Genomic DNA, 16,004 nt, shown 5'->3' with positions numbered 1-16,004 from the left:
TAGGTCCATGTGTTTGTAGGGCAGAGCTGGACCCACAGCTGAGAGGCTGCACTGAGTTATAGGGAAATGCTCAGATGATCAAACCTTCTTCAATGATCCTGATATTAGGCTCTTCCCTTGCTGGATGGTTTCAGAAACAGGCTCTGAACCATGTATAAATGTGACCAAGTTCTTTGAAACTTTCTTGACTGTCTTTAAATTATACCATACAAACAGAAATTAATTGTTTAGTGAGAATTTGAGGGCAGGATATGTTGATATGAAACTAATTCCTAACAACAACCTGTATGTTCTCAGAGGGTCTCACCCCCCCCTCCAGATGGCAGAGCAAGCTCAACTCTGTAAGGGCAGAAAGGAAGATGCCTAGGATCCTTCAGCCATGTTGCATTATAGACTGCTCAGCCCCAGATGCAACTTTACATCTTGGGGTAGCTACTGAAATGCCTCTCTCGAAAGCGCATCTTGACTATGGATGCTGTAAGAAAGCAAGCTCTCGTGGAGTGAATAAAGCTAATGCTTTTCTTAGCTTTACCAAACTGATTTTTTTTTACTGTGGAACAAATCAGTAAAATCATAGCAGCTGACACATGACAGTCATTGCCTCTTCGAGCTCTTCAATTAAGAGCCATCACTGTTGGGTCACTGTTGGGGTCGTGCTAGGTTAAGATCAAGGTGTTGGTCTAGCTGGCCCATCATCAAAGCTAAAATGCAAGGCAATATTTATGCCAGCAGACCATCAACAATCTTTCTAACAGTGAAAAAACTGTAGACCTGAGCAGAGGGTTGGTAAAGCCCAGAGGCAGTTTCTGTGAGAAGAGAGCTCTGAGGGTGGGTCCTGAGAGGCATGCAGGGCTGGCACCTGGAGTTGCCCTCAGGTGCCCTCTGGGGGCTGTGCTGGTGCTGCTTGTAGGTGCTGTTTGCAGGTGCTCCCACCTGAGCTTTGTTCTGTCTGAGCAAAGGGAAAAGAAGAGGTAAGCTGAACACGTCACCACTGCCTGAGATGGTTTTGTGAAAGTAACATAAAGTCTAACTGTAGGCACAGAGGGGCTGGGGGACAGACACCTTGAGCAGATGTCTTAGGAACGTAAGACCAAAATGAAGGAAGACCGTTTAGATTTGAGTGAATGTTTCCAAAGAAGAACCGTTAATCTTCATCGTCTGGTTGATTACATCTATAATCTATATGTCTATAAAGAGACGTGCCTCTGGGAAGGTCCATAATACACTAGGAAATAAGGCATCCATTTTTATAGGCTGCTACCAGGTCCTCCACCTCTCCAGAAGGCAGCCATTGTTTGACGACCCAGTCCAGACTTTGTAAGGCAATCTAATAAATTCTCTTGGTAAACATATAATATATATATATATATATATATAATTTACTGGTTCTGTTTCTCCAGAGACCCCTAATACACAAAACTAACTAGTGCAGGAGCCCACACTCACCTACTATCCGGTGTTACGTGATCCTTTCCAAGATGCACGGTCTCTATCTTCCCATACAGAGACCCCCTTTCTCACCTCTTGTTTCATGCCGGCCTTGAAAACGATAAGGAGTCATTGGCCTTGTTCTTTCTGCACATCAGGAAAAGGGAGCAGAAAGGCAAAGGGAAAGGAGTGGGAGGAAGTGTAGAGTACAAGGTTGGGTCCCGTTGCCCCATCTGTTCAGGTTCTACAAATAACAATGAAGTTTTGTTTTGTAACTTAAAGTGAAACCCCATTTGTTCTGAAGCACTCACCTTACATAAGAAGAATCAGTGAGAACCAGATGGGCTTCGCAAAGTCAAAACAGAATCAGGCACGTTTCGGATGAGCACGTTTGGCGAGGTGATAGTGCAAGTCACAATCATCCTGATAAATGCTTTGATCTGCTTTGCAAAGGGTGGTGCCATGTTTAAACACTCATTCGACAAATTTACAGAAAGCTTCTCTATAGAATGTGTCAGGCAGTCAAGGCCTCCCACAGTACAGTGTTCTCAAAGCCTGTGTGCCTCGGGTGCCAGCCTCGGCTAGAGTGCAGAAGCAGAGCCCTGAACACCACTCATCTCTGTAGGAAGGGAGGCCTGCTGTGAGACTGAGGATTTTGGTGTGTGACAGTGAAGGTCAAGTCTTCATGGGAGTTGTCAGTACTGGGGCCCCATGCTTGTCCTCTAGCTGAGTGTTTATTCTGAATGCTGTTACAGACTTAGCCGCAGGCTTAATCTTTCCCACAACCATGGAATCTCCTGTTGTTACCAGGTAGCTGTGTCGGATGCCTTGGCAGAAGAGCAGTTGCTTTGCTTTTCTTCTTCTCTCCTAAACCTCAATTCATCCTATCCAGGAAGGGCTCCTCTTTGCCTGGGGACCTCACAACCTTGCCAGCAGCAAGCAGGTGACAGGATTGCCATTTCGTTCTCAGTGAACTGTCTATAAATCCACAGAGAACCTCATTCTATAGACAGAAGACTAGTGGAAAGAGATAATGCCTTGCTACATGGGTTCCCAACAGCTGTGCTACAGCTGTTCAGTGGGATCAGTATTCTGCAGAAGCCACAGATATTCTTCTGAGTCTCTCCCTTAGTCCACTGCCTTGGCTAGTGACCATTTATAAATATTTGTCCTGATCTGAGTCCATGCAGTTGGGTCCAGAAGCAAAAATGCTTCTGGAACTCTTCCCTTTGCCATCCTCACACTCCTGCCCTGCTGCCCCAACCAGCCATCTTTCTTCCAGATGTGACTTCCTCTCTCCCTCTGAATCTGACTCCCTCTGCCTCTCCCCCTGCATCAAATATCAGCTTCTCCATGTAGAATCTGTCATTTCTATCTCTGGGGATTATTCATCTTGACTGTAAGGGATTAGTACCCTGTGTGCTGATGGATACTGAAGCCTCCACTTTCAGACACAAAGATCGCTTCTTAGCTGAGCAAGATAAACTCATCACAAGTCTTCCCATTTGAACGCTAAGTTGATTCTGCTTTCCTTTGTGTGTAGAGATTTAATAGGCTCTCAAGATCCGAAATGAAAATAAATAGGAAGAGGTTTTAAAGTTGGAAGAATTGAATCACAATAGATGAAAGAAGGATAGAATGTGCATGACTTTCTCCCCAGAGCCTGCTCCTGGCTGCCCGCTGTGCTCGCAGATCTTTTCATCTCCTGTCAGTGGTAGAGGCATGTGACTTCTCTAGTCCTAACTCACTGCTGCAGGCAGTCATTTTATCTTGACTCTCTGTCCTCAGTTTACCAGCTTCTTCATCTTTAAGAACTACAGGGTGGTTAAGAACTTTTCACAGTGATAAAGAAAAGGACCTAGTCACTAGTTCTTATCCAAGAAAGTTAATGGCCAGGTTCAGAGCCTCGGTTGGGAAAGGAGATGGAAAAGGTTCTAGAGGCAATGACTCTCCCAGGGTGGGATAAACTGGCACATTAGTTAGAGTCTAGACCCTTGGGGGCTGCTGTGACAGAGCTCCACAGGCAAGGTGCCAGACAGCATCGGTGATCTGTCTGTCATTGAAGAGCATGGAATCCCAGATCATGTATGGAGAGTTCTCCTGGTGACCCTGGTGATCACCAGATTCTCACTTTGCTCTCATATGTAGAAAGTGACAATCGACCTCCTTCTGGAGTCCTACAGACAACACGGATGTTGACAGTCCTTTGGGCTGCCACCTATGAAGACCAAGTCTTTCCCAGGGACCATCTACCCAGATTTCTTCTTTTGGGTGAACTGTCTTTCTTATATGAAGCTGAAAGGAGACTTCTCAACTGTGCTTTACAAATGATGTCTGCTTCCTGCTCAGCATAGACATGATCCTAAGATAATAAAGGGTTTTCCAAGCCAAGCAATTTTCTGGCATAGAGAATTCTGTTGTTGTTGTTGTTTTTGCTTTGTTTATCTTTATTTAGATAAGACCTAGTTCAGAGCTCCTGCCAGGTTACCCAGGTAGCAGTGTGACTCCCATGCATTTTCAGAGTATGGTCCTGTCCCAGAAGGAAAAGGGAAAATGACAGCCACTAGCCATCATAGCCAATGTAGAATTACCAAACCCAAATCAGAAGCCAGGTACAAATGAATAGGGAGGTCGGGGAAAAATGAGCCATGTGCTCCTGGAGACAGCAAGCAGTTGCCATGGTTTCAGAGCATGGTATCTTACAGTTTTTCCAGATCAGATGTCTTTAATATCAGGTGCTAAGAAAGGGCTGGAGTCAGAAACCTCTCCTCTCTCCTGGTGATGACTGTGGGTTCTTGCCTTTGCTAGCCTGGCCTTACAAGTACACTTGGATAAGTGATTAACATGTATAAGCTCAGTTTCTGAATCTCAATGATAACACCCTCATAGGGTGAGGATAACACCATTGCAATGTTTGAAAACTGATGCACTGTGTTTATTACAAAAGGAGGCCATCTGCCAGCTGGTTCTCCTTATTGTTCATTTTAAATACCATTGTGTGTGAGATGTGTAAAAGATCCCCATTGTCCCCCCCCCCCATGTTATTTAATCATTGACTTCTAAGACTTACAGAGAGATAAAAAGAGAATTAAAATACTTTCATTTCAAAAGCATAAGGATTCTTTGCACATTGTCGACATATTTGAAGATACACATTCAAAGGACAGAGATTCCCAATATCAATGTAACTCTAGCTACAAGTGATCCCACGCTGCCTTCTAGTCTTTAAGGGTACTCATCCCCACGCAGGCATGAGTACATGTACACACATGCACAAAGAATTTCTAAAAGGCAAAAATAGGAGAGGGGCATACAATTTTGTATTCTTTCCTTTGGGTTTAACTACCTAGGTAACTCTCAAGACAGGGTCTCCCACGGCTAGAGCTGAGGCTGGCTCTGAACTGATCCCCCTGCCTCTAACCATTGGACCCCGTGAAATATTTTACTTATTTTCTCGCCTCTATAAAAAGCAGTAAAATCCTAGCCAGAAAACATTGCCCAAGGCTCCTGGAGAAGAATTTAAGCACCAAGCAGACTAAGAATTTATTTTAAATTCCCTGCCAGTATCCAAACAAAACAGAAACGGCACAAATGAGCAGAGGGTTTGTTTCTATGTTGAGCAATGTGCATGGTGGGGATGAGTCCTAGCTTGTCCCAGCTCCATGAGCATCTGGACAGTACAATTCCCTGGTACATGAAGCCCTTTAATAAGCCAATCTATCTATTGGTGAAGTTTTCTCAGAAAACCCTTCGGGTATCATTTAGCATTTGATCTTTATATAAAAGTGAGACTTCTATTGGAACAAGTTAAAAAATACCAAGTTTGGAAATTATGACTCAAATAAGGATGAAAGTTTAAAAATGAGGAATTTGATGGGCAGATCGATTCACATGCCACCACCATCACTGAACTCTGACATAACTTCAATATGTTTCGTTCAACTGGCTTTGAGAAAATCTAGCAGGTTTTCATTTGCAGAAGACATAGTCAGATTATATGGTCACTAGCATGGATGTGGGTAGTGCAGTGATACAGAATGGTCAAGACCAGAGAAAGCAGAAGGAGTTGCTACTTGAAATTCAACTGTTCCTTCAACGTTACATGGCTTTTGCATGGCCTTTTGGTGAAAGTAGACAGCAGTTAGCTGCTGACCATGTAGGTGGATGCCACAGCTCCCTTGGAAGCAGTCCTGTCCTTGGAGAGGGATAGCTATCTTGAGGGGGGAGTATAAGACTTTGCTGGGGTAGGCAGAAAGCTTTGGGCCTCAGGATCTCTGGATGCACCAGGGACTATATATGGCATTCCAGCATCTTGGAGGAAGAGAGACGGGGTCTCTATCTCAGATGAGAGCTCAAGTATACTGCGGAAGATTTCCAGCCATCTTCCATATCCTTAATCAATAGTTTTCCCCAATGTAGAAAGAAATTTTATATAATACTTTCATAAAGCATAATCAAATCCTGTTAAAATTCTTTTGGTCCCATTAACTGAGAGTCCACTCATATCCAGACAAAGGACTTGACATTACTCCATCATCATAGGTCTTCAAACATCATCCTGGGTGGATGGTACCCTCCTCACTGACAAATGAGGACCAGAGCCCTGGAGTCTGCTTATTATCCTATTTGTCTGAAGAATGAATAGAGTCCAGGTCTATTTTTCTCTATTCTCAATTGAATTTATCAGCTTCTCTGTAGCCTCTTTCAGGCTCTTGGTCGGTTTTACCAGAAAGCTTTAGAATACTGGCCTGACATTTTGCTTACTTTAATATCTGTGTGTTTAATAGTTGAGGCACTTTGGGCTTTTTGCAAGAGCCCCTTTGCAAGGCTTCTTTGTGTTTCTTGTGTTCTAATTTGCACATCTGTTGGTTTGCATATCTTGTCTATATTTGGGGGCAGTAGGAGTCTTCACATCTGGTGTACAGAGAACGGCAGAACCCCAACAGTTGTTCCTCTTGCAGAAATCTTTCTTTGGGGGCTGGCTTTTGGGGAAGCAACCAGGCTAGCATCTCCCACTCTGTCAGACAGTCATCATGCTGTTTTCTCTTCTGGTTGTCCCTTCTCCAGCTGCTACACTGACCAAATTGCTCCATGGTGAGCTAACTCCTTCTCACTGCCTGACCCCTCCACAGTGGACAGCTTACATGCTCTATTTCTAGACAAGACATGTCCCCAGTGCCCACACTTGACTGTTCCACCACCCACTCCCAGCTCTACTTGGGAAGCATCACAAGAAAACAGATGGCCCAAACCAGTGTCCCTTGTCTGGCCTTGCCCACATGCTGGGTCCAGTTACTCCAGCACAGCTGCTAAGTAACACAGCTATACTTGTGTGCATTCAGCCAAACCTTGGATTCATTGTTGCCTCCTCCTTGCCCTGTGATCTGAGTCTAATCTCTCCACTAATTTCCCCTCCTGCCACCTACCCAGGCTGGCTTCCCTGAGCACTCTCCTTGCCTGGTTACTCCAGCAGTTAACAGTTTTCTCTCTTATTCCACTCTGTCTCTTTGGCCTATTTACAACACATTTTTTTTTTGGTAAATTTGTCATCCATTTCTCATCATGCCATTTCTTTGCTCAGAGCCTCTCAGTGACTTTCTAGTGCAGTTAGAATAAAGTCCATGCCCTTGTGATGTCCAAAATAAACACAAGGACGGATTTTTAATGCTGTCCCATGCCACGTAGAGAAAGTAATAATTTGTCATGCAGAACACACAGGTCTAAAGCAGCCATGCCTTGGAACCAAGGAACAAGGAACCTTGAAATGAAGGAATTAGAGACAAATGGCTCTACCTGGAAGACACAATTGAAAGAAACAACAAGAAATAGTTATGAAGGCAGCAGCAAAGAGGCTTGGCCCATTCCCTAAGCCATTCTGTCAGCCAGCTGCACCTTCACTTTAAACTCACCTCCACCTGAGCTTTATCCTCTGGCAAAGCTTTCAGAAATGCATTCATCACCCTTCATATCCTACCAAGCTGGGAAATCAGCTGGAAATAATTAAACGTTTCATTCTCCTTCAAGAACTGCTTATTAAGGTTGAAACCATCAGGGATCTCTGTTTTAAAAAGAAAGATTACTCACTCATAGGAATGAAAACTCTTGGTAGCTCTCCCCCCTTATGCCCTCCCCCTTGCTTCGCAGAACTCATAGCTGAGAGCTTATTACAACATGGTTGAGTGTGGACTGTGGATAGATACATGGGCAATATGGGTTTTAGGGACAGTTACTGGCGGTTGAGACAGCCTTTTTTTTTTTTCCTCTATTATTTTATTCTAAAGTGTTAACTGCAAGGGATATATAACCTGTTATTTTTTTATAATTTTAATTTTAATTCAAAATAGATTTCTTTTCTTTTTTTTTTTATTAACGAGTATTTCTTATATACATTTCGAGTGTTATTCCCTTTCCTGGTATCCGGGCAAACAACCCCTCCCCTTCCTTATGGGTGTTCCCCTCCCAACCCTCCCCCCATTGCCGCCCTCCCCCCACCAGTCTAGTTCACTGGGGGTTCAGTCTTAGCAGGACCCAGGGCTTCCCCTTCCACTGGTGCTCTTACTAGGATATTCATTGCTACCTATGAGGTCAGAGTCCAGGGTCAGTCCATGTATAGTCTTTAGGTAGTGGCTTAGTCCCTGGAAGCTCTGGTTGCTTGGCATTGTTGTACATATGGGGTCTCGAGCCCCTTCAAGCTCTTCCAGTTCTTTCTCTGATTCCTTCAACGGGGGTCCTATTCTCAGTTCAGTGGTTTGCTGCTGGCATTTGCCTCTGTATTTGCTGTATTCTGGCTGTGTCTCTCAGGAGCGATCTACATCCGGCTCCTGTCGGTCTGCACTTCTTTGCTTCATCAATCTTGTCTAATTGGATGGCTGTATATGTATGGGCCACATGTGGGGCTGGCTCTGAATGGGTGTTCCTTCTGTCTCTGTTTTAATCTTTGCCTCTCTCTTCCCTGCCAAGGGTATTCTTGTTCCCCTTTTAAAGAAGGAGTGAAGCATTCACATTTTGATCATCCGTCTTGAGTTTCATTTGTTCTAGGCATCTAGGGTAATTCAAGCATTTGGGCTAATAGCCACTTATCAATGAGTGCATACCATGTATGTCTTTCTGTGATTGGGTTAGCTCACTCAGGATGATATTTTCCAGTTCCAACCATTTGCCTACGAATTTCATAAAGTCGTTGTTTTTGATAGCTGAGTAATATTCCATTGTGTAGATGTACCACATTTTCTGTATCCATTCCTCTGTTGAAGGGCATCTGGGTTCTTTCCAGCTTCTGGCTATTATAAATAAGGCTGCAATGAACATAGTGGAGCACGTGTCTTTTTTATATGTTGGGGCATCTTTTGGGTATATGCCCAAGAGAGGTATAGCTGGATCCTCAGGCAGTTCAATGTCCAATTTTCTGAGGAACCTCCAGACTGATTGCCAGAATGGTTTTACCAGTCTGCAATCCCACCAACAATGGAGGTGTGTTCCTCTTTCTCCACATCCTTGCCAGCATCTGCTGTCCCTTGAGTTTTTGATCTTAGCCATTCTCACTGGTGTGAGGTGAAATCTCAGGGTTGTTTTGATTTGCATTTCCCTTATGACTAAAGATGTTGAACATTTCTTTAGGTGTTTCTCAGCCATTCAGCATTCCTCAGCTGTGAATTCTTTGTTTAGCTCTGAACCCCATTTTTTAATAGGGTTATTTGTCTCCCTGCGGTATAACTTCTTGAGTTCTTTGTATATTTTGGATATAAGGCCTCTATCTGTTGTAGGATTGGTAAAGATCTTTTCCCAATCTGTTGGTTGCCGTTTTGTCCTAACCACAGTGTCCTTTGCCTTACAGAAGCTTTGCAGTTTTATGAGATCCCATTTGTCGATTTTTGATCTTAGAGCGTAAGCCATTGGTGTTTTGTTTAGGAAATTTTTTCCAGTGCCCATGTGTTCCAGATGCTTCCCTAGTTTTTCTTCTATTAGTTTGAGTGTGTCTGGTTTGATGTGGAGGTCCTTGATCCACTTGGACTTAAGCTTTGTACAGGGTGATAAGCATGGATCGATCTGCATTCTTCTACATGTTGACCTCCAGTTGAACCAGCACCATTTGCTGAAAATGCTATCTTTTTTCCATTGGATGGTTTTGGCTCCTTTGTCAAAAATCAAGTGACCATAGGTGTGTGGGTTCATTTCTGGGTCTTCAATTCCATTCCATTGGTCTATCTGTCTGTCTCTGTACCAATACCATGCAGTTTTTATCACTATTGCTCTGTAATACTGCTTGAGTTCAGGGATAATGATTCCCCCTGAAGTCCTTTTATTGTTGAGGATAGCTTTAGCTATCCTGGGTTTTTTGTTATTTCAGATGAATTTGCAAATTGTTCTGTCTAACTCTTTGAAGAATTGGATTGGTATTTTGATGGGGATTGCATTGAATCTGTAGATTGCTTTTGGTAAAATGGGCATTTTTACTATATTAATACTGCCAATCCATGAGCATGGGAGATCTTTCCATCTTCTGAGGTCTTCTTCAATTTCCTTCTTCAGTGTCTTGAAGTTCTTATTGTACAGATCTTTTACTTGCTTTGTTAAAGTCACACCGAGGTACTTTATATTATTTGGGTCTATTATGAAGGGTGTCGTTTCCCTAATTTCTTTCTCGTTAGACAGCCTTATGTCAATCACCTCCCCTTGTTCACACTGAAGCAAGGACCCCAGGGCTTCTCTGGAGCTCCACTATAGATCCTAATTGTATGCACTAGGGCACCCCATCCCCTATCAGCACTGAGTGTGTTGGTGCTTAATGGCGTGTTAGGTTTCAGGTGGTAAGGTGGGCTGCAAACTAACTACATCTAAGATGCCTATAAAATGATAACTAAGATTTCAACCAGAGCAAACCTTCTTTCCCATCTGACCTGCTTTCCTTGTGCCTATTGAATTTGAAGCAGCTCTTAGTGAGGGAGCTCAGTGTGGATCCTCACTTTGGTAAGGCTAGTTCATTATACCTGTTGTTGACTAGAGGATTAAGACTGTCTGCTTTTTCACAAGGGTGTCACAGCTGAGCATAGCACAGCACGTGCTGAAAGCACCTGGCCCCTGCTGGAGTCCCAACCAGGTGTCATGCTCTAGCTGACTGGCTCCCTGGTGTTGTCCCTTTTGCTGGTGTCATTCTCCAGCTGACCTGCTCCCTGGTATCCTCCCTCCTGCTGCAGGTCCAGTGCATTGGAGGTGCTGGCCCTGGACGGAGCCAGCACAGGAGCCCTTCAGTTCTCCACTGCCCAGGACTGTGCGGATTGGTTGCGTGCAATCTCAACCAACATCAATGAACTGACGCTTCAACATGTGAGCAAAAAGCCCAGGGCTTACTCCCTCACTTGTTTGCATTTGCAGTAATGATGAGAAGTTTCCAAGGATAATTAACCCACTGTAAGGTTAGGTCTGCATACAGAACATACACTCGTTTCAATTGATCAGCAATCCAGCTCAAATAACTAAAACTTAACCTATTAAAATGTGTTTAGATACAAACATTGGAAACTTCCAGGCTAGATCCCTCTCTGTCTTTCTCTCCATCCCTTCCCTCTCATTCTTTCTCTTGTCATATACACACACAGGGATCTCTCTCTCTCTCTCTCTCTCTCTCTCTCTCTCTCTCTCTCTCTGCATTTCTCTCTCTCCCTCTCCCTTTCCTTCTCCCCTCCCCCCATCTCTGTCTCTGTTTCAAACTATCTTAATACAACGTGGCATTTGGATAAACTACTAACTGGGATAAAAATATGATACACACACCCTGGTTTTCCTCTGGCCTTCCCAAGTATGTGCACACATAAACATGAGCACAAACATTTACACACACACACACACACACACACACACACACACTTATTTTAAAAAATAAAAATAAAAAGGGCATACCTAACCAAATATACTGGTCCAGAAAGAAGCATTCTATGCCTTGGGTGATAAGTTTAATGTTCGAAGTCAGTAAGATTTGTAAAAGAAAGAATAAGTGGAGATGAGCTGGGGAAGGGAACATCAACTGCTTGCTGAGTCTCTCATGAAGTACTGCAAGCTGTATCCATGTAGCTGTGGCAGGACTGGCCCACAGCCAAGGACTTGGCCCAGTTCCCATCTTCGTTCCCTCCCAATACCCATGCTATGCTGTATGTTTGCTCCACATTCCTTTATCTGCGCTTGGCAGCTTGATGCAACCTGTGATGCCCTGCATCACACAGCCTAGTGCCTGCTGGCCCCTCCTTCCTCAGCTCCTGCCTGTCCTGGCCAGTGCTGGAGAGAAGTTAGCTGAATAATCTGAGATGCTTACAGATGCGGTCATATGAGAGATCCACTCTGAAGGCATGAGACTTATCCTTTAATGGTGTAAAAATAAACACATTCCTACAGTCCCACTTTCAATATTCCATACATTGAATCCCTATGATATTGGATGGATAATTTTTTAATTAAATAACTAAATAGATAAATGAGCAAACAGAAAGGAGACAGTTAGGACTGGATTAACATTAGAATTAATGCTAGTGAGTGCATAGTTCTCCTGATTGGGTGACCATCACAGGTGACCCTTGGGCAGCATGGCAGGGTAGACATGTGGGCTCACAGCACAGAGTGAATCTCCCTATGAACTTCCATTCCTTCACAGTAAAATTGTTGAAAGTCACATCTACATGTCTACATGGTTCTGAGACTTATGTATGGAATGGACTACTCACTGTGGGCATTGGTCATTGTAATATGACACAGAGTAGAGGCCACCTTCCTTTTTTTTTTTTTCAACATGGTAGAGTCTAAGCATCTATCATCCCCCAGCTGCCCTCACTTCGAGGACTCGTATTTGGGAATGATGACATTAAGGAGCCTGTGCCCGTCGTTTTGTTTCATTGTTTTCCTGCTTTGAGAATTGCTGCGATAAATTTGTATTTGCTCTGATTTGAAGATAAGCACAGCATAGAGGAAACTCATCTCCAAGGAACTTTCCTGGGCTGGTTAATTTCAGCTGCCATTTAGACAAGCTGAGAAATGAAGGCACTAGCGTGCGTGGCACACTGACCCCTTGCTGTCTTCCTTCTACAGATGAAAATGGCAAACAAATGCTGTTCTCCCTGTGACCAGGTAGGTGTATGACTTCAGCCCAGTAGGATAACCAACCCCCAAAGCGGCTGCTTCCTTTTGTGGAATTTAGATAGGAAAATGCTAGGGAGAATCATACCGAATTTGGTAGACTCTGTCACATGGGTGAACTCAAAGCTCTTTATTTATCTGGGAACACACTGGGGGACCGTTCTGATCACCTGTGTTTACAGAGATAAATGATGCCTGTGGGTTGTGCTCAGTAGAAAATGTGATCTGAACAGGATTTAGAGAGGGCTATAAGAGAGCCCAAAGAGCATTCAGGATGGAGAAAGGCCTGTGTGACTTAGGATCATTTTGTTGTATAATGTTATTGACTCAATGAGAGTTTATTCTGGAGCCAAATCTCAATAACCATGGCCCACAAACACATGTGGAGGTCTCCCCCCCCCCCAATCCCATATTCCAGTTTAGTAACAGTTTCATGAAGCTTTCACGGTAACAGAACAGAGAAAATCATAAGTCAAGCTACTTTTAGAATACAGCAATGTGAGCATCCAGTTGGTTGTTTAAAGCAAAATAGGAAAGTCTGGTAGGTTTCACATGTGGCATTCTGGTGACATTCTTAGCTGTGGAACTGGCGGTAGCTAGTGGTCTGTTAATACATTCTGAAAAAGGATCTTCCTGACTGTCACGGGGATGGGAGCCACACATCTTCCTAAAGATAAAAATAAATTAATCTGGATCTTCAACACCCCTACTCCTTATGGCCAGATCATCCTTGTAGACTCTCTTCAACACAGAGGTGGAATTCAGTTTATAACATTTTAATCTATAGTCACTGGGGCTCCCAGGAGCTGCTGACATGGCAGATGTTAATGTCTGTGCCTAAGATCCTGTCACCCAACTCCCTCAGGGCAATGTTCTCACATGGGGTATAACCTAGAGCAAGACTCCCCCCCCCTTGACAGGCCCCTCTTCAACATCAGCTCCTCATGAGTACTCCTGGCCCCCTCCCGCTTTCATGGAGTGTCTGTTAGTCACATATTAGGCTGAGCACATGAAGGGGAACTTGTTTATAGTTCATTGGCTGCCGGATCACATCTTACATAGGTTTACAGAAGCATGAGTTATAACCCCAAGAGAACCAATGTCCATGTATTCCTGTTGTTGAAACTGGTGCTTCTGAATGCTCTTTAAACAGTGGTTAGCATCAGAATCTAAAGTCAAGACAATGACACTCAGGGGAACGTTGCTCTGTCAATTCAATGTTGACTGAGAAAGACAATGATTTCAGTCTGCACTTTAATTGGACCTTTTAGTCAGCATTTTTACACTGATAATAATAACTCTTCTAAATATAACTTATTACTTTCAATATGTTATAAATTAACCATCAGCTATTTTATTTTCATAGCTTAAAGAGGGGCTAAGCTAGTATGATTAATACTTCCATAAATGTCTTCAAACAGGAATAGCATTCATCCTATATCTTCCCACATTAAAATATTACATTTCCACTAAAGTTTGCAGAATAAATTTCTTATAATTTTGTCCATTAAGACACCTCCACTTCGTTCACACATAAACATTTTCTCAATTTATCTGTCGTTGGTGAGATGTTGATCTGACTTTGTGTTGTTTTTGTTTTTTCCACACATGATTTACTGTTTTTGAAATTGAATTCCATTAGCCCCTCAGCACTCTGAAGGATCTCTAAGATTCTATACTTAGGGAGTCTGCCCCTTCAAAGATGGCAAGGAGTGGCTTGGTCCTTGTCCTCAGCTCCTCCAGCCAATCCACTGAGGGCCACGGGACTCTGTTGCCTGTTGAGATATCTGTGACCAAAGGAGAGATCACCATGCACGATAAAGAAGGTGGAAAGGTCAGGTCTCCCGAAGGGAAAGGTTAGTGAGTTACAGTGTGCCCATACAAAGAGTTATCTCCAGACGTGGCTCTGGATCACTGAAGAGAATGCTGGGGTTTGCAGGTGGATACAAACAATTTTCCTACCGGGAAAGAGCATTGTTCTGTGAGCAGGATGTGTTTCCTTCACTTTGGCATTCACCTCTTCCTGTCACTGAATATCAAGAGCCTACAGTGAAATGGCAACCCCTGTTACTGCACAATCTTTGAGGAGCCCACAGGTCCCACACCAGTCACCTTTCACATCAAGAAGCATCGCCTTCATCTGATGAACTCCACTCCACAGCACACTTTGCTGACATCGCCATGTTTGAGGAAAGCCTGGGATCTAAATCCAGCTGTGTCCTTTTCTGGCAGAAACATTGAACACACTGACATCTGAGCTTGATTTCTTCATCTCTACAGCAAACCAAATTCACGTAGTGGAAATCTGAAGCTTTATTTTCTGGGATTTTTATTTATTCATATATTTATTTCTGAACTCAAAATTTGCATATCACTTTGAACCTGCCCAGGGGTTCATTAGTGTTTTTATATTAGACATGGAAGGAACGTCATGCTGTGCTGGTGGCTTTCAAACCATCCTTGCCATCCTGAGTGTTCGGGCGTGTTCTAGAGGAGGAATACACATCCGCTCCAAGCTCTACACACTCTGTATTGTGTCTTAGGATTTGCTATTAAACACTTCAAAACTGAAAAGCAGTATCTTTCCACTTTAAGCAACCACTGATTGTTGATGTATTACAAATAATAATTGAATAAATGTGAAAAAAACAAAGGCATAGTTTTAAGGCTGTCATCACTGTGATGAAATATGAGACCAAGAGCAATTTTGGAGGAAGGGAAATTATTTGTCTTATGCTTCCGTATTAATATTCATCATCAAAGGAAGTCAAGACAGGAGCTCAAACAGGGCAGGAGCTCAAACAGGGCAGGAACTCAAAGGGCAGGAATCTGGAGGCAAGAACAGATGCAGAAGCCATGAAGGGTGTTCCTTACTGGCTTGCTCAGCCTGCTTTATTATAAAACCCAGGACCAGCATCCTAGAGACAGCACCACCCACAATGGGCTGGACCCTCTCCAACCAGTCACTAATTAAGAAAATGCCCTATAAGCTTGCTTGCAGCAGGTCTCATGGAGTTGTGGGGGGGGTTGTTTTTGTTTTTGTTTTTGTTTTTTAGTTTAGGTACCCTCCTCCCAGATGACTTACTTTAGCTTGTGTCAGGTTGAGCTAAAACAATCTAGCACAGGATGTAACAACTGATAAAATTGAAATAAAGAGAAGAAAGTCTAGGAGCCAGTATAATAAGCACGGGGCATAGATTCTGATGCCTGGCATTTAACCTTATAAATTGTTGCTCAAACTGGAGGACTCTTGTCTTAAACAAAGGCCAAGTTGTGCTGGGGGTGGGGGGAATGGCTCAGCTTGTAAAGTGCTTGCCTTGTAGGCATAAAGACCTGAGTTTGGTCCCTAGAATCCCCATTGAAAATAGCCAAGCATAGTGGTACATGTTTATAACTCCAGTATTAAGGAAGCAGAGAAAGAAAGAGCCCTGTGGCTAACTGACCAGCTAGTCTAG

General features: G+C 43.4%; 1 protein-coding gene across 4 annotated transcripts in view; it reads left to right on the top strand.

Moving 5' to 3' along the window:
• Positions 1-16,004, top strand: part of Sntg2 (syntrophin, gamma 2) — a 201,492-nt gene that overhangs the window by 129,849 nt on the left and 55,639 nt on the right. For all 4 annotated transcript variants that reach the window (NM_001106720.2, NM_001414915.1, NM_001414914.1 and 1 more), the window contains 2 exons: positions 10,623-10,752; positions 12,502-12,540. In NM_001106720.2, the coding sequence (NP_001100190.1) occupies positions 10,623-10,752; positions 12,502-12,540 (169 nt within the window). The remainder of the gene's footprint in view (positions 1-10,622; positions 10,753-12,501; positions 12,541-16,004) is intronic.

This window comes from Rattus norvegicus, chromosome 6 (genome assembly GCF_036323735.1).
Source record: "Rattus norvegicus strain BN/NHsdMcwi chromosome 6, GRCr8, whole genome shotgun sequence".
NCBI lineage: Eukaryota > Metazoa > Chordata > Mammalia > Rodentia > Muridae > Rattus > Rattus norvegicus.
Note: the sequence above shows the minus strand (reverse complement) of the source record. Positions and strands in the feature narration are given on the sequence as shown.